The sequence below is a fragment of the Cannabis sativa genome, chromosome 3 (assembly GCF_029168945.1).
Source record: "Cannabis sativa cultivar Pink pepper isolate KNU-18-1 chromosome 3, ASM2916894v1, whole genome shotgun sequence".
Lineage (NCBI taxonomy): Eukaryota > Viridiplantae > Streptophyta > Magnoliopsida > Rosales > Cannabaceae > Cannabis > Cannabis sativa.
Window position 1 is genome coordinate 45,224,391 of NC_083603.1, and position 23,460 is coordinate 45,247,850.

A 23,460-nucleotide genomic window follows, 5' to 3' on the forward strand; every position below is an offset into this window, starting at 1 on the left:
AGGGTGAAATCTGGAAGATCAAAAAAAAAAAAAAGATAGAGGCTAGTCGTGAAAAGAAACAACATAATAAATGCAGTAAATGTGGGGAGCTGGGACACAACAAAAGAACATACAAGAGAAGACATAAAAAATGATAAGAAGCAAAACAACTAAAAAATAACAGTGGACAACAGAGAAAAACTGAGCATATATTGGAGCATAGGATAATGAAGAAAATAACTTACATATAAATTTCATTATTTTCCTATTACTATTAAAAATAGAGAAGTATAATAATATTTAGAAAAATGTGATAAAAAAAGAAGGAAAATAACAGTAAAACAATCTTAAAACAATAATAAAACAATAACAAAATAAACTAGTAACAGAAAATGGTAAGTTGGAGAGAGAGGGTGGACTTGGAAGAACGGTAGAGATGAAGCCAGCATTTTGAAACCAAAGAGACTGAAGAACATGAACTTAGTGAGAGTTTCTGAAAGAATTCTACAAGAAGCTCATCATAGAGCAAGTTCTCCATCTCTCTCACACACGTACACAACCACACTCTTATCTTATTCAGGAAATGCCGACATATGCTATGAGCTGTTTTAGGTTTACAAAGAATTTTATTAACAATGTTCATGGTTCAATTGCTAAATTTTGGTTGGGTTCTACGGAAAGGAAGAGGAAGATCTATTAGTGTAAATGTGAGAGATTTTGTAAGAGGAAAGAAGGGGGTTTTGGGTTCAAAAACTTGGAGCTTTTTAATCAGGCCATGTTGGCAAAATAGGTATGGCAGCTACTGCGGAATGAGAATTCTTTAGTGACTCAAGTGTTGAGGCATTCCTATTTTTGTAATGGATATATTTTGAATGCCAAGGTGGGTTCTTGTCTTTTGGTGGTTTGGAGGAGTTTGTTATGGGGGAGGGAGATTATTTTGGAGGGTTATCAGTTGTGTATTGGGTTGGGAAATCGAGTTCGTATTGTGGAGGATCGATGGCTGCCAAGACCTTCAAATTCTTATTTTTTGGTTGGGCCTATCTTATTGCCAGGCATTAGAGTGGGGATTTGAGGTTGCCTTCTGGGGAATGGGATGTTGAGTTCTTAAAAGCTAATTTTCATAAAGACGATGTCTCTCTTATTCTTAGTTTGGTGCCTAGTGCGTTAGATTCTAAAGATCTTATTTTATGGCACTATAATAAGAATGGAGAGTATACAACAAAAAGTGGGTATCAAGTGGCTATAAAGAAGAAGAAGAAGATAGAGGAGGGGTCGAATATGGACAATGTCGAGCAATGGTGGAGGTGAGTTTTTGGTTTGAAGGAGCTACCAAAGATTAAACACTTTCTTTGGCGTCTTTGTAATGGATGGTTGCCTAGCTCTGTGGTGTTAAGGAAGCGGGTAGGAGGGATGTGGCGGGGTGTTGTAGATGTGCTTTGCATTTAGAGAGTGTAGATGTGCCATATGGGGTTGTGGTCGAATTAAAAGTTTATGAAAAGTTGCTAGTTTTGGAAAGATTGTTTGTAAGTATGGAGATGAAGATCCTATTGACTTTCTCAGCTATATTGCAAGGATATTGCCAAATGACAGGTTTGATTTCTTTGTTGTATTCGTCTGGTGGGCTTAGTATATGCGTAATTATATGTTACATAATTCTTTTGTTCCTTTGATGGAACAGGCTCTGGATTGGGTTGTTGGTTACTTACATGAGTTTTGGAATAAAAATCATGGGGGTGTTTGGCTGTGGATAAGTCGAAGTGTAAGTGAAAACCTCCAGGGATTGACGAGGTGACGATTAATATTGATGTTGTGGTTAATCAGATTGATGATTGTTGTAGTACTGGTGGGGTGGTTGAAATCATTCGGGGGAGATCATTGCAGCGTAAGGTATTTTCTTGAATAGACCCTTCTCTCTTATTTTTATTGAGTTGCTAGCTATTAAACATGAAAATAAGTTGGCTGGTTTGTTATCTTTGGAGCGTTGTAAGATTTCTTTTGATTATAATATGGGTGTTGCCATGTTGGGAAGGCCACCTGACTTGTGTGGGGAATGGACTTTATTTGTTTCAAATATACGTCGAATGATTGGGGAATTTGGTATTGTTGATGTGTCTTTCCAGCCATGTTCCACAGATGAAGTGGTGCATTTTATAGCTAAGGATGTTTTTATTGTAAAACTTTTAGTTTTTGGAATGGAGATGTTTTTTTAATGACTGCCTCTGTTGTGTTAGAGGATTTCCCTCTCCTTGTGTAATAATTTTTGTGAATGTACTGTTTTTGTTAAAAAAAAAAAAGTTTTACTATAATAAGATAATATATTTTTAATTTAAAAAACTAAAAAATTAAAGAATAATCAACAAAGTTCTACCATTATTGTTATCGTTGCTTAGTTACTGAATTCTTAAACAAAAACCACTAGAACTTATATAAAACTAATATTTACGTGGCTCGCCACGTAACTCTCATCTAATAAATATATATAGACAAATAATTTAAGGCAATTAAAACATATAAATAATATGTATAACCGAAATTAATTAATAAAGGGGAGTTATATTTACACCCCATAAAATTATAAATACACCTCATTATTAAAAAAAATATAAACTTAAATAATTTTTAAAAATTACTTTTAATATTTTTTTTTAAAAAAATTTCTCCTATTATTTTATGTTAATTTTAATACTTATTTTGATTTTATTTTTATAATTTTTTCTAACTTATGTATATTTTCTTTTTATTTTTTCTAAGAAAATTTCATATAATTTTTTATTTTAATTATTTTGTCATAATTTTTAAAATATAATTTAATTTTGTTTGATAGGTATATTTTTTAAGAATATAAATTGAAAGAAAAAAGTTAAAAATACGTACTACAATTAAAGATATAAATTTTATATAAAATAAAAATTATTAAAATGGGGTGTACTTAGAAATTTTTGGGGTGTAAATAAAATTTCCCTTAATAAATTTAAAATAATTTTGTCCAATAAAATTAACAATAATTTTTTAATGTAATATATATATATATTTATATAAAAAACTCTAAAATATATATGAGAGTGATGTGCGTGTAATGCGTGCTATTAATCTAAAATATATTAGATGCGTTCTATTAATCTAATATATATTAAGTCTATTGAGTGCACGTAGAGTAAATTATTTGTATAATTATACTTGTATGTAGGCTAATAATATTAATAATAATATTCTCTTGATTACAAAAACACTGACTATTAATATCTACAAATCGATATTTAGTCTAATTAATGAATCCAAATCCTTTGGAAACCGGAAATCTTTTCTACAGCGAAAAAATAACAAGTTGTCTGTACAAGTCCAACTGAGCAATATCACAGAATGGACCAAATAATAAGATGATAAGTAGAACTGTAGAAGCCAACAACTCAAATCAAAGTCGTCTTTTTGTTAATGAAATCATTTTTAAATGCAAGTGGGTTTTGAAAATATATATTAAATTTAACTAACGAGATAATATATATATATTAATATAAATGTATATATATACTGACACATTTTGTCCCCAACTATGTCAGCACTATATAATGCATTATTGGTACAGTAAAAATACTAAATTTATTGTGTATACCTAACAAGATCCTTTATTGAGTAATTAATTCATCTATATATAGATACGAAATTAGCTTATTTCAGAAATTATTATATTTATAGGTAACTAGTAAACATGGAACAAGAATATCACCGACTAGAGGCTAATATTGATCATGAGAACACCAATAAGGAATATGCTCCTCCTGCTTCTGCTCACATCATCGGCCTTGGTATGTATTGATAATCTTCATATGCATTATTAAGACCATCATCTGGGATTGCTCGAATTAATTATATGAAATTGAAATAATGTGCAGATTCATGGCAACAAGTTGGGTTGATGTTGGTGACAAGCTTAAACTGTGGATACGTTTTGAGTTTTTCAAATCTAATGTTAGTGCCTTTGGGTTGGAAATGGGGTATCACATGCTTGCTTGTTGTGGGATTTTACTCTGCCTATGCTAATTGGCTTCTAGCATCATTTCACTATATCAATGGCCAAAGATTCATCAGATACAGAGATCTTATGGGCTACGTTTATGGTGAAAAAATGTATTACATCACTTGGGTTTTACAATTTATGGTTCTTACTCTTGGTAACATGGGTTTCATTCTCTTTGGTGGAGAAGCACTTAAGGTATTCGATCCCAACTCTTTCCAAGACATGATTAGTACACAAACAGAGTCTATATAAAGAAATTGATGCTTTATTTATTCTTCTTTGTTAATTCTCAAAACATAGGAAGTTAATTCAATACTCAGTGACCATCCCTTTAGGCTGCAGTATTTCATAATCATCAGTGGTTTGGGGTTCTTCATGTTTGCCTTTTTTATCCCAACAATGTCTGCCATGAGAGCTTGGATTAGAGCCTCTACTGTTATCACCTTCTCATACACTATCATCCTTTTGGTGTTGATGATTAAAGAAGGTAACTAAACATTATTTAGAAATTATATACAAGAGCACACTATATAGATCAATATTCTCATTTTTTTGAAGGGAAAACAAATTCGGCAAAAAACAGTTATGAGATACCCGGAAGCAAAGTTGGGAAGGTGTTCAATGGCTTTGGTGCAATTTCAGCCATTGTTGCTTGTAACACTACTGGTGTGTTACCAGAGATACAGGTATTAATTAGTATTTTTATACATATTATTCTGTGCCTTCACATTAATTAGTAGTTATATAAATAAAATAGTTATATTTTTCAGTCTACTCTGAGGGAACCAGCTGTGAAAAACATGAGAAAAGCAATTGGCTTACAGTATAGTTTGGGACTCGTATTCTACTATGGTGTAAGCATTGTTGGATACTGGGCTTATGGCTCTGAGGTATCTGAATACCTTCCCAAAGAGCTTAAAGGTCCAAATTGGATTAAAGTCCTTATCAATCTTGCTGTCTGTTGAACGATAAAATTTTAATAATAATAATAATAATTATTATTATTATTATTATAGGAATGGGTCAGTCAAAAAAAGGAGGAGAAAATTAAGGAGATATTTTCTCCACCTCCACCACTTTCACGATTAAGTGAATTTTATCAACAAAAAAAAATAATAAAAAAAATTGGATATAAAGAGAGAGAGGGTGGGGAACGGTTAAAAAAAAGAAAGGAAAAAAAAGTTTTTGAAAAAAAGATCTTTGGCAATTGATACGTAAGAGTGAAACAGAGAAAAGAGACCTGAGAAAAGAGAGAAAAAAAACTACATTATTCCAAGTGATTTTTCAAGCTTTACAAGGGTAAGCAAAGATCCATAAATGGATCTACCTCTCTTTCTTCTTTCTCTTTATTTTTGTTTAATGCAAATAGTCACTCCAATCTCCTTTGATTCACTAAACTTCAGAAAATAAGTTGATGTGATATATAATCAAAGGGAAAGGAAAAGACTAATATTTTTATGCTGCCAATTTTATTATTGATTTCTATCATTCTCTTCGATTCACTAGACTTCAGAAAATAAGTCAATATGTGATATATAATCGAAGAGAATAATATAAATCTTCATGATGTTATGTTGCCTAATTCATGATAAATCTTTATGAGTTTCCTTTGGTTCACTAGACTTCAGAAAATAAGTCAATATGTGGTATATAACCAAAGGGAAAAAAATAAGAGATTCAAAATAATGCCGTCGAAATCATCACTGAGTGTGGGTTTCCTTAAAAAATATAATACTGATAATAAGAGCAGAATAACAAATTTAGTTGAATATGTAAGTTAAAAGGAAAATATTGATTGATCTACCCTACCAAAATTACTCTTTGACGAAATGAAAATTGTCGGCGTGAATCTCTTTGTCATTAAGGATCGTATATATGTATATCGATTCTCATAAAAATCATGATTTATGTATATATGCATATACATAAAATAAAATAAAGAAGTGTAACTCTTTGGTGTCCAATGGCATGCTTACTTTAAAAAAATGAATATGTATTATATATGTTTAATTGTCAAATACATATCTATATATTGCATGTTCATGGCGTAGTTATATATGTATATGTACCCATGGCATTTGCCAACAGGGACAACAATCACAAAAAGAAAAGAAAAATAAAAGAACAGGTGACTAAGCCTCAAGAGAATCCTTCGGTGGATTGGGATTGGGAAAAAGCATGTGCACTGATGCAAATTTACAAGTTATATATATATATATATATGTTCCTGAATGTAATAAAAAAAGCAAAATAATATATATATATGTCATATATAATTATATATATATGTCATTGCATTAATTAAGACCTATATACATACCTGTTCGACTTTGTGAGGAGCAGTCAAATCCAAATCATGCACTTTTATGTATCATGATATGAAGTCATAAATAAGAGAAAGAGGCTTACCCTGTAGACCAATTGACTATGTGATGATACCAAGGAAAAGTCTTGCTTGTTGTATGCTGACGAATTAAGCTGCAAAATTATTAGGCAGAGTTACACATCAAGTTCCAATTATATAATTCGAATGAAAAAATTAAATTTGAATTATAAATATCTTAAATACTATCTTAAATTTTAAGTAGTCACTTAAATTTAAATCTGTGATAGTATCTAGCAAAAGATAATTTTTGTTCCTTAAATTTTGGAATAAACAATAAAAATATCAGCCAAATAATCTTTTTTTATTTATAAAAGATAATAAAAAGATTTCAAGACTCAAATTTTATCACCAAAAAGTGGTAAAATTCTAAAGCCATATAAAATGGCACAAAATTCCAAATGAGCTCACCAAAATTAATCTTGGAATATTAAAGAGGTCATTCACCTCACCAAATTTCAAAGAGGTCTTTAACCTCATAGAAATCTCAAAAAAATGGTAATTTTACCTAAAAAAATTAAAAAGTGCACTAAAATTCAAAGCCATGACAAATTAAATGGCATTCCAAAAGAGAGGTCATTCACCTCATAAAAAAATTAAAGTTCGGAACTACGTTTGACTTGATTCCTACAAAAGGATACGTAGGCAACTTAGTTGCTAAGACTAAGTGCAGTCGCCAATACCGCAAAATGGTATGAAAAAAGAAATACAAATCTTAAAATTCCATAAAAGGTCATACACCAAGGAATTTTTCTAAATTTTCAAATAGCAAAGAATTCCTGAAAGTGGTCATATACCGGAATTCTTTATTCAAATTCTAAAATACTGCATTCTGAACTACAAGTGGCTTGATCCTTCACAAAGAAGGTATGTAGGCAGCTCAGCTAATTAAATGGACTGAGTTCAGCTGCAATTCCAAATTTACCCCAAATTTCCCAAATTTATTTTAATTATTTAATGTCATTGTAATTGGAATCAAAGGGTATTTCCTTTAAATAAAAGGATTGTAATTAAGAGATTATTTTTATAATCTTGGATGGGTCGAACTTAAATTAATAAACTCTTATGCTATAATTTTGGCATAGGTGAAATTGTGTTTTGCATTTTTTTTTTTTATTATTCTAAATGAAAAATTTTTGCTTAACATAATTTTTGGCACGCCCAGTGGGACCCATTCTCCTTTTCATCTCCAAATATGATGACTACTATTCAACTTTAACTTTATGGTGCTAATCATGTTTACTGTTTTCAGGGAAAAAATGGCACCACAAGTCACGGTTTACTTCCACAAGTTACCAACAACCTCTTCTGCCCAAGGAGGGAAAAGGAGCCGCTTTTTGGCAGCATTCTCTATTGATCGAGCACCCATTTCATGCAGGGTGCCCGAACCAATAAAGAATGTGAAGACACCTACACCAGCTAAAAAGGCTGGCAGAGGGAAAGATGTGAAAAACATCACTAAGACTGCACAGGCCTTAAGAGGCAAGGCAGCAAAGGGCTTTAAAAAGAGGCAAGCCCGGGCAGTGAAAAGGTCTGCAGCAAAGGTTGCCAAGACCGAAGGGAGGCCAACGAAGACTGGCTCCCCCGTAATGATCCAGGAATGGGAGCGTATCTTGATTGGATCTGTTCCTATTTTCTTGCCCACTACCGTCTCAGTGATGGTTACCTCTGCAGAGGAAACTGAGGCAACACCGACTTCTCAACCTCGGAGAGGTAGGAAGGCGACAAAAGGAAGGAGGGGGACAAACACTTCACCTTCACCAAACCCTCTTGAAATGAGGGAATTAGTAGGAGGCACCCCGATTAGGCCTCCGATCGTAATCTCTGTCAACCGCCAAGGTCAACAGGGGGCATCTGCTTCTGCTGAGATCAATGAACGCCCTTTATTAGATGAAGGGTGTAGGACGCCTTTCTCCTTCCCAAAGAAGGCTAGAAGCGATAGTGTAAGGGTTCCCAAAGCAAGCCCTAACGCATTCCGAAGAGAACATGGTGACTGGATGTTTCTCCAGGGCTACCGACCAACAAGGGTCACCTCGACTGCTAAGCTTACCTCCTACACGGGCCCTGTAACTCGATCGAAAGCTCGTGCCATGCAGGAATCAGTGAATCCCTCTTTTCAAAAAGTTCAGGAAGAAGGGTGTACATCTGGACACTCTTTAGAAGACACTCCCCATATTGAACACAGTGAGGGGGTGTCTGCTGATCTCATTACTCAGTTCGAAGCACTAACCATTGGCAATGATAAAAATATGCCGGTGTTAGTAACTGGGACAATCAGTAATGAAGAGAAGATTCAGGAACTGCAAAGGTTATTGGCTGAGAGGGACGAAGAAGTAGCCCGACTCTCAACAGAATTATCTCATCAAGTTAATATGAGACAAAAGGAGAGTGAGATTGGGCAACAATCCTCGTCCTCAGTGCCGCCTGTAGGCAACACACAACCGCCACCACAAGGTGTGCAACCACCACTAGCTGGTGCCCAACCTCAGCAGGACCTAAAGGCTCTTATTATGGAGGGTATTCGGGAATATCAGGCTGCAACAATGCCTATTCTTGGATATCATAAGCCATACCCGGCTTACTATGATCAAATTCCATTTCCACCAAACTATATCAGACAAAAGTTTGAAAAGTTTGATGGAATTAATGGTTCTCCTCATGAGCATTTGGCCTATTTCACCTCTGCATGTGGTGAATCTGCCCAATCAGATGCACTATTGATCCGGCAATTTGTGCAATCTCTAAAAGAGGCAGCATTCACCTGGTATACTCAGTTACCTGCAGGATCGATAACTACTTGGGATGACATGCAAAAAGCTTTCCTGGCACAATTCGTGAGCTCAAAGAAAACCATAAGTCTCCATGACCTGGTGGAAACAAAGCAACGAATTAGTGAAAGCGCTAATGAGTTCATAACCAGGTGGAGAAACCTCAATCTCCAATGTCCAGAAAGGATATCAGAACAAGCGGCGGTTTCAATGTGCGCCAAAAACCTCAACCCTGAGGTGGCAACTTTTGTGGGTACAGCAGAACCCAAAACTTTCAATGAGCTCGTCTCGAAGGCTTGCAACGTTGAAATACAAATTTCTCGACAAAGGGGTGGCAAACCCTCACCGAGATTCGAAACTAAAAAGCCATTCAAGAAGGGAGAATCAATGGCAACTTTTGTCAATACCGGCAACAAAGATAAAGGGAAGGCACGGGAGCCGCAAAAGAAATTAACTCTCAAAGAAAGGAAAGAAGTTAAGTATTCATTCGATGATGATGATGTCGATCAAATTTTCGATGAGTTGTTAAAAGCTAAGGCAATACGACTCCCCGAGCCGAAACGACCCAACGAGGTTGGTATGACAAATGATCCAAATTATTGTCGGTACCACCAAATTGTGAGTCACCCGTTGTCGGATTGCTACATCCTCAAAAACATTATCGAAGGCATGATCAAGAGAAAAGAGATTGAGATTGACTCTTCTCTTGGGAAAGCGACAACAAATACAACTTCCCTCACGGAGAATGACCAAATACCAAATGATCCCACACAAAGGGACATAATTTCTGTGGCATTTGAAGTCGACAAGGAAGTTACAATAGTCCAAGCCCACTCAGACATGCCAAGGCCAGGAAACCCAAATATTCCTACATTATATGAGCTCATGACAGAGCCTAATTTAGAAATTTGGGAGGACTGGTACGATAGTGAAGAGGATTTAGAAAGTACATGGCAAACACGTACTCGGAAAAAACCGGCAAAAATTCCATCTCGGAAGCCATCTGGAAGCTCCGGAGTCAAATTTCGGAGTAGGCCAGATATAAAGGATCAAAAGAGTAAGAAAAGGATCGGCAAGCAAAAGGCCGTTTCCAAAAGAAATGAACTCGAACAACCAAAACGAAATCTAGTAACTCTGGAGGAGTTTTTACCAAAAGAGTTACGGGGCAAGGCAGCTAGTTGTAATGACAGTGTGTCAGATTGCTGCATGACTTTAACAAAAGAAGATCCTGAATCTACCTCACCTGAAAGTGAAAACGAGGTAGATGAAATTACCTTGCAAGATATGCGGCGGAAAATTTTTGCAAAGAAGGAAAAAGAGGCGAAAGAGCTTGAAAAAGCTAAACAAGACCTTCAAAAGCCTTCATCTTCGGCCAACCAAGAATCCACCAATGACAATCGAAGATGTAAAAACACTGGTGAAGATGAGATGACGCGAGCAAAATATGACATATTGGCTCATCTAAAACGCATCCCTGCTCTTTTAAGCGTTTACGATGCACTGCAAATGTCTCCTGAGCATAGAAATGCACTTGTTGTCGCATTGACAAGTCCTGAATTTTATACGGAGAAAATAGAGCCAATGAAACCTATATCACTTGAGACGCATACCTCTTGTATGGCATGCATAACTTTCGATGATAAAGATCGTCAGTTGGGAGCTGCCTTACATAATCGACCTCTGTACGTGACGGGTATGGTTGCTGATAATCGCGTGAGCCGCATCATGTTGGATTGTGGATCGGCTGTGAATGTACTCCCCTTAAAAACCTTGAGAGATGTCGGGTTACACCCACGTCAATTGTCTCCATCATCATTGACTATTCAAGGTTTTAACCAAGCTGGAGAAAAAGTAAGGGGAAGTATCACACTAAAAATTGAAATAGGCGAGTTAAATTCTGAAGCCTTATTTCATGTCATCGATTCAGATACATCCTACAATGTATTGTTAGGGCGACCATGGCTTCATGAATATGGAGTCATTCCTTCAACACTCCACCAATGCTTTAAGTTTTGCAAGGAAGGCAAAGTCAAAAGTGTCAATGCAGACCCGAATCCCTTTTACGGGGAACAAGTGAATTATGCCGATGCAAAATTTTACAAGCCAGCTAATGTCACCATCTTAAAAGGGAAACCTGAGGAGAGCAAACATCACGAAAACTCAGTCATACACAACTCTCCACAAATTAAGCGACTATCGCTGGTGAAATCTCCTCAGTCCAAAGAGGAGAACTTGAAGGTATCTAACCAAAAACGAACCTTTAAGTATATCCCTAAAAGTCAACGAGGAGTAGGGCAAAAAGCGTTGACACCGATCGAAGATTCGATGACAGCCCTGATGACAAGCTTTACTTTACCACTAAGGAAAATCGATCAGTCACTACCCAAGGGTAAAATGCAAATTTCAGTTTCCTTTGGTAAAGATAGCAAGAAAAATAAAAGAGTCATTACTTTCAATAAAGCGTCATCCACTTCTGTAACTCCGAAAACCTTCAAAACAACGAAGAAAAATGTTCATTTTAAGAAGCAAAAAGGAGTCACAATTCATCAAAATAGTGATTGTTTAAAAGCTTCATTTGAACCAGATGAGTTAACAGAGGAGGAACAAAAAATGTTTCACAGCGACGATGTTCCTACACCTTCCCCGAGGGTCTCAGTATTTGATAGACTTGAACCAAGCACATCCACCCCACGAGTGTCAGCATTCGAAAGGCTTGTTTTCCCAAGTGCTCCACAGTCAAAGGGAACTAAAAAGCAAAAACAGTGGATGCCAAAACAGAAGAAATCTTTGAGAATTACTATTCGGGGGCATGAAACACAAGAAGATGGAGAAAATTTTGCTCAAGTCAATTACCTCTCTTTCGAAGAAAGCTTGACCGTAGAAGATGAAGGCTCAAGCTCAAACCCTTCGGAAGATCTTATAGACATCTTTCAACCAGCACCTCAGGAATTCGAAGATGGAGGACAAGCAACTGTGGATGACTTAGTAGAGATCAATCTCGGGACCGAGGATGATCCAAAGCCCGTGTTTGTCAGTGCTTTATTATCTGAAGAAGAGTTACCACAGTACATACAAGTCCTTCGCGAGAACAAAGATGTATTTGCTTGGTTATACCGTGACATGCCGGGGTTGAACCGAAAGGTTGCTGTGCACAGGTTGGCAGTATCACAAGACGCTATCCCTGTTAAACAATCTCAAAGAAGGATTCGACCAGAATTACTTCCAAAAGTCGAGGCAGAAATTGACAAGTTAAGAGACTGCCGGTTTATTCGGGAAGTTCAGTATCCTACTTGGCTTGCAAACATCGTCATTGTGATGAAGAAAAATGGGCAACTCCGCATATGCGTGGATTACCGAGATCTTAATCGGGCTTGCCCAAAAGATGAATTCCCACTCCCCATCACTGAGTTATTGATAGATGCTACCACTGGTTTTGATGCTTTGTCATTCATGGATGGATTTTCTGGGTATAACCAAATCAAAATGGCACACGAGGACGAAGAGCTCACTGCTTTTCGGACACCAAAAGGCATATTTTGCTATACAGTTATGCCATTTGGCCTCAAGAATGCAGGGGCAACCTACCAAAGAGCAATGACCACAATTTTTGAAGACATGATGCACAATACTGTCGAATGTTATGTCGACGATCTAGTGGTCAAAACAAAAGAAAGGACAAATCATCTTGATGATTTAAAACGAGTCTTTGACAGGCTCAGGCAACACAATCTCAAGATGAATCCTTTAAAATGTGCATTTGGGGTAACATCGGGAAAGTTCCTCGGGTTTATCGTCAGACATCGAGGAATTGAAATCGACCCTGCAAAGATCAAAGCAATTTTAGAAATGCCTCCCCCGCGTAATTTACGTCAACTACGTGGACTACAGGGAAAACTTGCATATATTCGAAGATTCATCTCAAACCTGTCTGGTAGATGTCAACCTTTTTCGAGATTGATGCAGAAAAATATCCCATTCATTTGGGATGAGGCATGCCAGAATGCTTTGGAAAGTATTAAAAAGTACCTGTTGCACCCACCAGTGTTGAGAGCTCCAATCTTAGGAAAGCCATTGATATTATATATCACTTCACTTGACCGCTCCTTGGGAGCCATGCTAGCGCAAAATAATGAGGAGGGAAAAGAAGTTGCTCTTTACTATTTAAGCAGAACTTTAGTAGGGGCAGAACAAAACTACCCTCCAATTGAGAAAGTATGTTTGGCTTTAATTTTTGCCGTCACAAAACTACGACACTATTTGCTCTCACATCCTGTGACTTTAGTGTCAAAAGCTGACCCACTAAGATATATCCTATCCAAGCCCGTGTTGTCTGGAAGACTTGCCAAATGGTCCATGATGTTGTCAGAATTTGAAATTAACTTTGTCCCGCAAAAAGCAATAAAAGGACAAGCTTTGGCTGATTTTCTGGCAGCACACCCAATTCCAGATGATATGGAGTTGCGAGAGGATCTTCCAGATGAAGAAGTCTTCGCAATTGATACTTCATCGTGGCAATTATATTTTGATGGAGCAGCAAGAAGTAGTGGGGCAGGTGCGGGAATTGTCTTTGTGACACCGTCAGGAGGCCTGATACCTTACTCTTTCCATATTCTAGCTATATGCACAAATAATGTAGCAGAATATGAAGCATTAATTATCGGCCTCGAAGTTGCACTCGAAATGAAAATACAATCATTAGAGGTATTTGGCGATTCTCTTTTGGTTATTAAACAAATGAGTGGTGAATTTGCCGTCAAGCATGAAAATTTAGTCCCTTATCACGAAAAGGCTAAATATCTGCTTGACCAATTTCAAGATATAACTCTAAATCACATCCCCAGATCAAAAAATGGTAAAGCTGATGCATTGGCTAATTTAGCTGCATCACTAACACTTCCTGAAGAAAGGGATATTCAAATTACCATAGGGGAACGCCATGTATTGTCCCAATCTACGGAAAGAGTTGAAGAAGAAAATACAGTCAACTTGATAACTTTCCTGGATAGTGCAAATGAAAATGACTGGCGTCAGCCAATCAAAGACTACATCCAAAAAGGAGTCTTGCCAGAAGACTTGAAGAAAAGAGTGGATGTAAGAAGAAGAGCGCCTCGATTTGTGGTCTTTAATGACACATTGTACAAGCGTTCATTCGATGGAATATTATTGAGATGTCTCTCGATAGAAGAAGCGGCACATGCACTTCAAGAGACTCATGCCGGTACATGTGGCGCCCATCAAGCTGGCCCAAAATTGTCAGCTCAATTAAAGCGGTTGGGTTACTATTGGCCTACTATGGTTCAAGATGCAATTAATTCTGCTAAATGTTGTAAGTCATGCCAATTACATGGAGATTTCATCCATCAACCCCCTCAACCACTCCATCCTTCTATACTGTCATGGCCTTTCGAAACTTGGGGAATGGACGTCATTGGTCCTTTTACGCCACCCTCTTCCAAAGCCCATAAGTATATTTTGGCCATCACAGATTACTTCTCTAAATGGGCCGAAGCCGTGCCACTAAAAGAAGTACGGGCGGAAGATGTCGCTGATTTTATAAGGACCCACGTAATTTATCGATACGGGGTTCCTTCAAAAATTATCTCCGACAATGCCCTTTATTTCAAATGTAAGGCAATGGTCAAGTTGATGAACAAGTACAAATTCAAGCACAGTTTCTCAGCTAGTTACAACCCGTCTTCAAATGGTCAAGCAGAAGCATTTAACAAAGTGTTATGCAAAATCATGAAGAAAACCGCAACAAAGAATAAGAGGGATTGGCATGAACGCCTCCTAGAAGCTTTGTGGGCTTATAGAACCACTGTGAGGACTGCGACTGGTTGTACACCTTATAACTTGGTGTTTGGGTCTGAGGCAGTGTTACCTTTGGAGGTACAAATACCTTCATTAAGAATTGCTACTCAACTAACAAACCCAGATGAAAATGTGCAAGTCCGTCTAGCCGAGCTTGAAGCATTAGATGAAAAGCGGCTTGCTATTCAACAAAAGCTCGAAATTTATCAAGCCCAAGTAGCTGGGGCATTCAACAAGAAAGTTAAATTTCGATCTTTTTCGGTTGGAGATTTAGTGCTTACTGTGAAACGACCAATTGTCATAACTAGAAGGATGAAAGGCAAATTTGAAGCAAAATGGGAAGGACCTTATGTTGTTACTAAAGTCTTCCTAAGAGGGGCATATGAACTTTCAAATTCAGAAGGCCGACGCATTTATCCGTGTGTTAATGGGAAGTTCATCAAAAAGTTTTACACTTAAACAAAAGGGTATTTACCCATGGTGTAGACAGCGCACTTAAAAAAAAAAAAAAAAAAAAAAAAAAAAAAAGACGAGTGTGAAATGAACTACGTAAGGCTTGATCCCACTTCGGGTACGTAGGCAATCTAGTTTATAACTAGGCCCAGCCACACAAAATAAAAAAAAATTATCTCCTCAAAACTCAAAAAAATAAAATTGTAAAGAACTACGAACGGCTTGATCCCTTAAAAGGGTACGTAGGCAATCTGAACAAAAATTGGATGCAGCCACAAAATAAAAAAAAAATAAATATTCTTTATTCCTCCTAACACAGGAATCAAAATTCTAAAAGGTCTAAATGACAAAATACTATTAGTCCTCAAGGCTAATAAACAAAAAAAAAGGGCTAACAAAAACTAAAACTAAAGCTAAAAAGTTTTAGAAGCAAAGTTGTAAGATCTTCAGTCCATCTGGAGAAATAAAGTCAAAGCTCCGAGTCTCCGCTGGAATTCTTCTTCTTGAACCTTGAGTGTTGCTTTCGCTCTCTCAGCTTCATGGAATTTTTCCACATTAGCTTGGTTCTTTGACTGATCTATCTCCTCAGCGAGATGTCGTTGCTCCTGCAAGGAATCATTGAGACTAGAAAGATCTACTTCAAATGATGCTTTTTCAGCCTCGAACTCAGCTCGTCGCTGTTGTATGGCTAGTTCTGCCGCAATAATCTCGGCTTCCTTTGCTTTAAAATCTTCAAAATCCTTTGTCTTGTTAGTAACAGATATGGACAAATGATCTATAGCTGCCAAATTATCCTTATCACGACGAAGAAGATCTGTGATAAGAGATTCATCAAGACTAAGGGCATTCTCAACAACTTGAGCAGAAGCGAGAAACTTTTCTTGAGTTTTGAGCAAGTCATTAACATTGTCAGTGAACCATGCAACCTCTGCTAAGCCACATTTATAATGCCCGCAAAGGGTATTCAACACGTCAAGTTGCACACCCACGTCCGCACCATGATTTGAGACGTCTGTTGTTGTCAAAGGAGAAGATAACAAACGATGAATGTCTTTCATGCATTCAATCACAAACCTCTTAATGTGTTCACTCGAATCGGAGTTGGTGATTGTTGAAGCTGACATTGCCAACATTGGATCTGGTAAAGGAACAGGTTGATCAGAGGAAATAACAACTAATGATGAAATAACGAGTTCTGGTGAATCAATTGCCTCTTCAGGTAATGCCTCACTGTCAAATCTATTATCGGCATAACCATCAGACCCATCAAAATCAACAAGTTCTTCATCTTTAGAGCTTGAAGCGTCAAAGCAAGTATCAGATGGTGGCATCTCTACACTATGAGCAAGTGGGAAGGATTCAATATGACTAGACTCGTCATGCTTTGCACGCTTCGTCCGTTTGAAATATGGGTCAAAAGAATGGTCATTCTCTGAGCCAATGTTTGATTCAGTATCAGCATGGTTGGCGCTAGAGACAGCATGGTTGGCGCTAGAGACAGCATGGTTGGCGCTAGAGACAGCGTAGTTGGCACCAGTAAACTCATGATCCTGAGGAGAACATCTCACAAAAACCTCATCAAGGGTGGAGTAAATTTCGCGAATGTCTTGGATCACATATTTCGACTCTTCCTCTTCATAGGGTTGTTTCAATTCTTTATGAATCTTCTTGACAGACCTCCCTAGGTACGGAAGACTACTCCTCACCCACCAACGACAATACCACCATGTACATTGACCCATACGAGTCATCTTAGGTATATGAAAGCGAATGTTGGTATTCCTCCTTAAAATCAAATTCCAAGCGTTGGCTAGATCTTCTATTCCACATTGCATCCTCCTAGGGATACTCAAACAAAAGTTCTCTGAAGGAACACCTTGGTCAAAACCAAATTGACGAGCAAATCTGTTGGGATAATAAGGTTCCATGTATATATCCTTGCCAACTCTAACGGGTAACAAAGCAGAGCGCATCGACATTAACAATTCAAATTTTTCGTCAGACAGATCTTCATTATCCAAACAGTCATGATTTTCCTCTGAAGGGAAATAATATGGTCGATGTATAACATAATCTTCCCCCCTTAAAATATGTCGAGCCCTATTCAAAGTATGATGCCTAGCTTGAATCCCAGCATACTTACTCAAATGAGGTGAATCGGGAATGAGATCCCAACCACGATAAAGATCACGAAAATGCTCAGCTAACCACCCCAACACATAATGCATGGGTAAGAAACATTCACCTCGCTCTTGACAATGTAATGCAGAATTATATAAAGCACGATATATATAGCCCAAAACAGAAGGTGCAAGTGAAACTCTGACCCCATGCGCCATTACCGAAGCCATATAAAAAGATTCAGGCCTAATATTTTGACCGGGAGCAGGAAAAACGAAACGGCTTAGCCATAAGGACAAGAATGCTGCAAGACTACCCTCCTTTGTTACATTCAAAGGAATAGAATGTAGATCATAACCTTCATTAGTATTCTGCTGGCTAACTTTTCTTGGAGTCTTAGCCTTCGGGTCCATTTTTACTCCTTCAAAGACAATTAGATCCCTGTAAAAGAACTCAATCCATTGCTTCCAAGAGACATCCATACCTTTAGAACGGCTATATATATCCCTGCTCTTTAAGTAATCACAAAGGCGAGCGTGGATTCTTAAAAGCTCTGCGGTAGTAGAATAGCATGGATCACCGCTCACCAGTTTCTCATTAAGAGGGATAAATTCTTCATAAGGAACTCCTAAAATGGGCAAACCACCGATAACCTTCAAGTCATACAAAGAAATACCCATTTCGCCACTACTATGATGGAAGGTGTTGGACAGAGGGCCCCACAGTTCTGAAAAAGCCCGCCAAACATGAAAAACCCATAAAAAGGGGTACCGGGATACAGAAACAGCACCATAAATCCCGGCCTTATTTAAGACACCTGAGTGTTGAAGTAATACTTGATCAGTCCATTCAATGAGACACCTCATAAAACCGGCTCGCCCCCGAAAGACAAAATCGTTATGCACTTTCTTATCTTTCAAGAAACGGTAAAGACACGGAAAGAAATCTTCGTCCACCCGGTAAGTCAAATCCCCATCATCTTTATTATCAACATCTCCTAAGACATTTGCCTGAAAAATGGCACCATAACCCCTGACATGGTGAACAGCGTTATCATCATCAGAAGAATGGTATCTTAAGTCTCCTGAACTGACACCCTCGATCTTGAAAAGAGAAATAGGATCTTGGTGGTTATTAGACGCCTGAATCTCTGTCAATGACATAGAGCGAGGATAACGCGGCCCGATATTGACCTCTTTCCCGAATTCATCAGGAGCTCTCTGAGAGCCGAGAGCCCCAAACGTAGACATGCTGCAAAAAAAAAAAAAAATCAGTATGTTAAAAAATTCTCAAGCAAGGTACGTTTACATAAATGACACGCACTTGCTTGAGGGGGCATCTGTTGAACGATAAAATTTTAATAATAATAATAATAATTATTATTATTATTATTATAGGAATGGGTCAGTCAAAAAAAGGAGGAGAAAATTAAGGAGATATTTTCTCCACCTCCACCACTTTCACGATTAAGTGAATTTTATCAACAAAAAAAAATAATAAAAAAAATTGGATATAAAGAGAGAGAGGGTGGGGAACGGTTAAAAAAAAGAAAGGAAAAAAAAGTTTTTGAAAAAAAGATCTTTGGCAATTGATACGTAAGAGTGAAACAGAGAAAAGAGACCTGAGAAAAGAGAGAAAAAAAACTACATTATTCCAAGTGATTTTTCAAGCTTTACAAGGGTAAGCAAAGATCCATAAATGGATCTACCTCTCTTTCTTCTTTCTCTTTATTTTTGTTTAATGCAAATAGTCACTCCAATCTCCTTTGATTCACTAAACTTCAGAAAATAAGTTGATGTGATATATAATCAAAGGGAAAGGAAAAGACTAATATTTTTATGCTGCCAATTTTATTATTGATTTCTATCATTCTCTTCGATTCACTAGACTTCAGAAAATAAGTCAATATGTGATATATAATCGAAGAGAATAATATAAATCTTCATGATGTTATGTTGCCTAATTCATGATAAATCTTTATGAGTTTCCTTTGGTTCACTAGACTTCAGAAAATAAGTCAATATGTGGTATATAACCAAAGGGAAAAAAATAAGAGATTCAAAATAATGCCGTCGAAATCATCACTGAGTGTGGGTTTCCTTAAAAAATATAATACTGATAATAAGAGCAGAATAACAAATTTAGTTGAATATGTAAGTTAAAAGGAAAATATTGATTGATCTACCCTACCAAAATTACTCTTTGACGAAATGAAAATTGTCGGCGTGAATCTCTTTGTCATTAAGGATCGTATATATGTATATCGATTCTCATAAAAATCATGATTTATGTATATATGCATATACATAAAATAAAATAAAGAAGTGTAACTCTTTGGTGTCCAATGGCATGCTTACTTTAAAAAAATGAATATGTATTATATATGTTTAATTGTCAAATACATATCTATATATTGCATGTTCATGGCGTAGTTATATATGTATATGTACCCATGGCATTTGCCAACAGGGACAACAATCACAAAAAGAAAAGAAAAATAAAAGAACAGGTGACTAAGCCTCAAGAGAATCCTTCGGTGGATTGGGATTGGGAAAAAGCATGTGCACTGATGCAAATTTACAAGTTATATATATATATATATATATATGTTCCTGAATGTAATAAAAAAAGCAAAATAATATATATATATGTCATATATAATTATATATATATGTCATTGCATTAATTAAGACCTATATACATACCTGTTCGACTTTGTGAGGAGCAGTCAAATCCAAATCATGCACTTTTATGTATCATGATATGAAGTCATAAATAAGAGAAAGAGGCTTACCCTGTAGACCAATTGACTATGTGATGATACCAAGGAAAAGTCTTGCTTGTTGTATGCTGACGAATTAAGCTGCAAAATTATTAGGCAGAGTTACACATCAAGTTCCAATTATATAATTCGAATGAAAAAATTAAATTTGAATTATAAATATCTTAAATACTATCTTAAATTTTAAGTAGTCACTTAAATTTAAATCTGTGATAGTATCTAGCAAAAGATAATTTTTGTTCCTTAAATTTTGGAATAAACAATAAAAATATCAGCCAAATAATCTTTTTTTATTTATAAAAGATAATAAAAAGATTTCAAGACTCAAATTTTATCACCAAAAAGTGGTAAAATTCTAAAGCCATATAAAATGGCACAAAATTCCAAATGAGCTCACCAAAATTAATCTTGGAATATTAAAGAGGTCATTCACCTCACCAAATTTCAAAGAGGTCTTTAACCTCATAGAAATCTCAAAAAAATGGTAATTTTACCTAAAAAAATTAAAAAGTGCACTAAAATTCAAAGCCATGACAAATTAAATGGCATTCCAAAAGAGAGGTCATTCACCTCATAAAAAAATTAAAGTTCGGAACTACGTTTGACTTGATTCCTACAAAAGGATACGTAGGCAACTTAGTTGCTAAGACTAAGTGCAGTCGCCAATACCGCAAAATGGTATGAAAAAAGAAATACAAATCTTAAAATTCCATAAAAGGTCATACACCAAGGAATTTTTCTAAATTTTCAAATAGCAAAGAATTCCTGAAAGTGGTCATATACCGGAATTCTTTATTCAAATTCTAAAATACTGCATTCTGAACTACAAGTGGCTTGATCCTTCACAAAGAAGGTATGTAGGCAGCTCAGCTAATTAAATGGACTGAGTTCAGCTGCAATTCCAAATTTACCCCAAATTTCCCAAATTTATTTTAATTATTTAATGTCATTGTAATTGGAATCAAAGGGTATTTCCTTTAAATAAAAGGATTGTAATTAAGAGATTATTTTTATAATCTTGGATGGGTCGAACTTAAATTAATAAACTCTTATGCTATAATTTTGGCATAGGTGAAATTGTGTTTTGCATTTTTTTTTTTATTATTCTAAATGAAAAATTTTTGCTTAACACTGTCTTTCTTCAAACAATTGTGTCCCAACATGTAAGGCTTTTATCTAATCTCAAAATTTATGTCAACATCAATTTAAGGCTATATATATCATGATCTTAAGAAACATCACTTTTCATAAAGAAAAAAACATTATTATGAAAATTATTGTTGCGTAAAAACTATAACAAACGTGATTGAAAAATAGACATTACCTAATAATTTCACTTCTTTTCAGAGTAGTAGGTGACAAGTCAAAATAATAATAATAATAAGAGCTTATTAGGCACAACACCTCTAAAAATGTCGCTTATATGGAATTCGATACTTAATTAGACTAATGATATATTAACACATAGGAGAGTGCTAGACACCACTAATACCTTTTATCAATTCTATAATAATAATAATAATTCTTTGCTTAATGGATACACTTTACTTTGCCTAACCCACTAGACACTCTAAAGAATTCTCAACATCCACTACAAAACACTATAAAAAAAGAATATCTCACTCTATAAATTACATTAAAAAAAAATCTATTTTCACTCATCTCAAACATAACAATGTGCATGTTAAATAATGAGTAATGTCAACTTTTGGGAATTAAGATATAATAACAAAAACTTAATTACTACACATCATGTATTTCATAGATGTATGTGACACCTATTCATGAGACACTGGACACCAATTTCCTCCAACTCGAAGAGAGCATTCACTCGAAAGAGAACATCAAACGCAGAATTTTTCTTCGATTCGCCTTCTTCGCAGGGAACACATTTGTGGTAACAGCCTTGCCTTTCATGGGCAACTTTGTGAATCTATTCGGTTCACTAGCACTCATTCCAGTTACCTTTGTGTTTCCAAGCATGATTTTTCTCAAGGTCAGTTTATAATTGTTTTAGTATAAAGATAATAGGGATATGATTTTGTGCCGTGACGTACTTTTACGGAATGTATTTCGTGGTACATTAGATAGGTCTCAGGGTACATTAAATGAGTGTCAGGGTACGTATTTATTTTTTAAAACCCTAATTACCCTTAGATCAATCTTAGCTCTCAGATCAAATAATTAACTTCCTCATTTGACGGCTGCCGTACATCACGGATTATAATCCGTGAAAGTACAATAACAGAACAAAATCATATCCCAAAGATAATATATATTTTGTTTGTTTTAATTAATTACTTTTCATTTTAATAGGTAAAGGGAAAGACATCAAGAATTGAAAACAACATGTGGCATTGTTTCAATGCTGTTCTTTTTTCTCTTCTAGCAGTTGTGTCAACTATTTCTGCACTTCGGTTAATAGTAAATAATGTTAGGCAATACCATTTTTTTGCTGATTCATGACTCGTATATATGAGACATTATATAAATAATATATAAAATGTAAACATTTTATTATTTTGATTAAAGTCAATTAATAAAATGTATAATTATAATTAATTCTACCACAACACCCACTTGCATCAATTTTATAATCCACACTGCCCCGTCTCCATCCATCTAATGTATAATAATTAGAAATTTTCCTTTTCTTAATTATGGGTGTGTTTATCATTTTGTACCAAATCAAAAATCACTCAAATTAAGATATAAAATATAACTTCTTTCCATTTAAGTATTCTCTCCAAAATTCTTCACATTATCTAAACAAACAATTACATAATTAAATGTCTTGTCTTGTGACATGGTTTGTTAATTTGCTTTTGCAAAGGTGATTAGTCCGTTTGTTGTTGTTTTGCAACAGTGTTTTGTTTGTTTTCAACGGTTTTTTTTTTTTTTGTGGTCCGATTGTGCTGTTGACGAATGGAAGAACAATACGCGTCATTCTCGATCCATGATGAGGATGAAGAAGGACTCATTTTTGAGTCAGGTGCTGATGGATTGGCGGAGATAGATGATCGATGGTTGCTGGTAGGGCGCTTCTTGACTAACCGAGCCATTGATTTTCAGGCTATGCAAAACAAAATTGCCACTCTTTGGCAACCGGGAAGAGGTTTGTATGTCAAAGAACTTGATCCAAATTTAT

The 23,460-nt window shown here is 35.9% G+C and overlaps 1 protein-coding gene across 2 annotated transcripts; it reads left to right on the forward strand.

The window, feature by feature from the left end:
- Positions 1 to 3,624: 3,624 nt before the first annotated feature.
- On the forward strand, positions 3,625 to 22,970 carry LOC115711608 (probable proline transporter 2). Of its 2 annotated transcripts, none has more exons than XM_061111252.1 (8): positions 3,625 to 3,782; positions 3,870 to 4,189; positions 4,295 to 4,481; positions 4,553 to 4,680; positions 4,765 to 4,948; positions 21,444 to 21,475; positions 22,078 to 22,308; positions 22,629 to 22,970. In XM_061111252.1, the coding sequence occupies exons 1-8, from the start codon at positions 3,686 to 3,688 to the stop codon at positions 22,776 to 22,778; spliced, it is 1,329 nt and encodes a 442-aa protein (XP_060967235.1). In that variant the 5' UTR covers positions 3,625 to 3,685; the 3' UTR covers positions 22,779 to 22,970. The 2 variants fall into 2 exon arrangements, with proteins under 2 accessions (XP_060967235.1, XP_060967236.1); XM_061111253.1 differs by having other exon boundaries at positions 4,578 to 4,680; positions 4,752 to 4,948.
- Positions 22,971 to 23,460: the final 490 nt, after the last annotated feature.

Bases quoted from the DNA above. Each gene is read 5' to 3' on its own strand.
- LOC115711608 (XM_061111252.1), top strand. From the start codon at position 3,686: ATGGAACAAGAATATCACCGACTAGAGGCTAATATTGATCATGAGAAC. The intron at 4,190-4,294 runs GTATTCGATCCC...CTCAAAACATAG, and splicing joins TTGGTGGAGAAGCACTTAAG to GAAGTTAATTCAATACTCAG. The intron at 21,476-22,077 runs GTAAGGCTTTTA...TGTATTTCATAG, and splicing joins AAACAATTGTGTCCCAACAT to ATGTATGTGACACCTATTCA.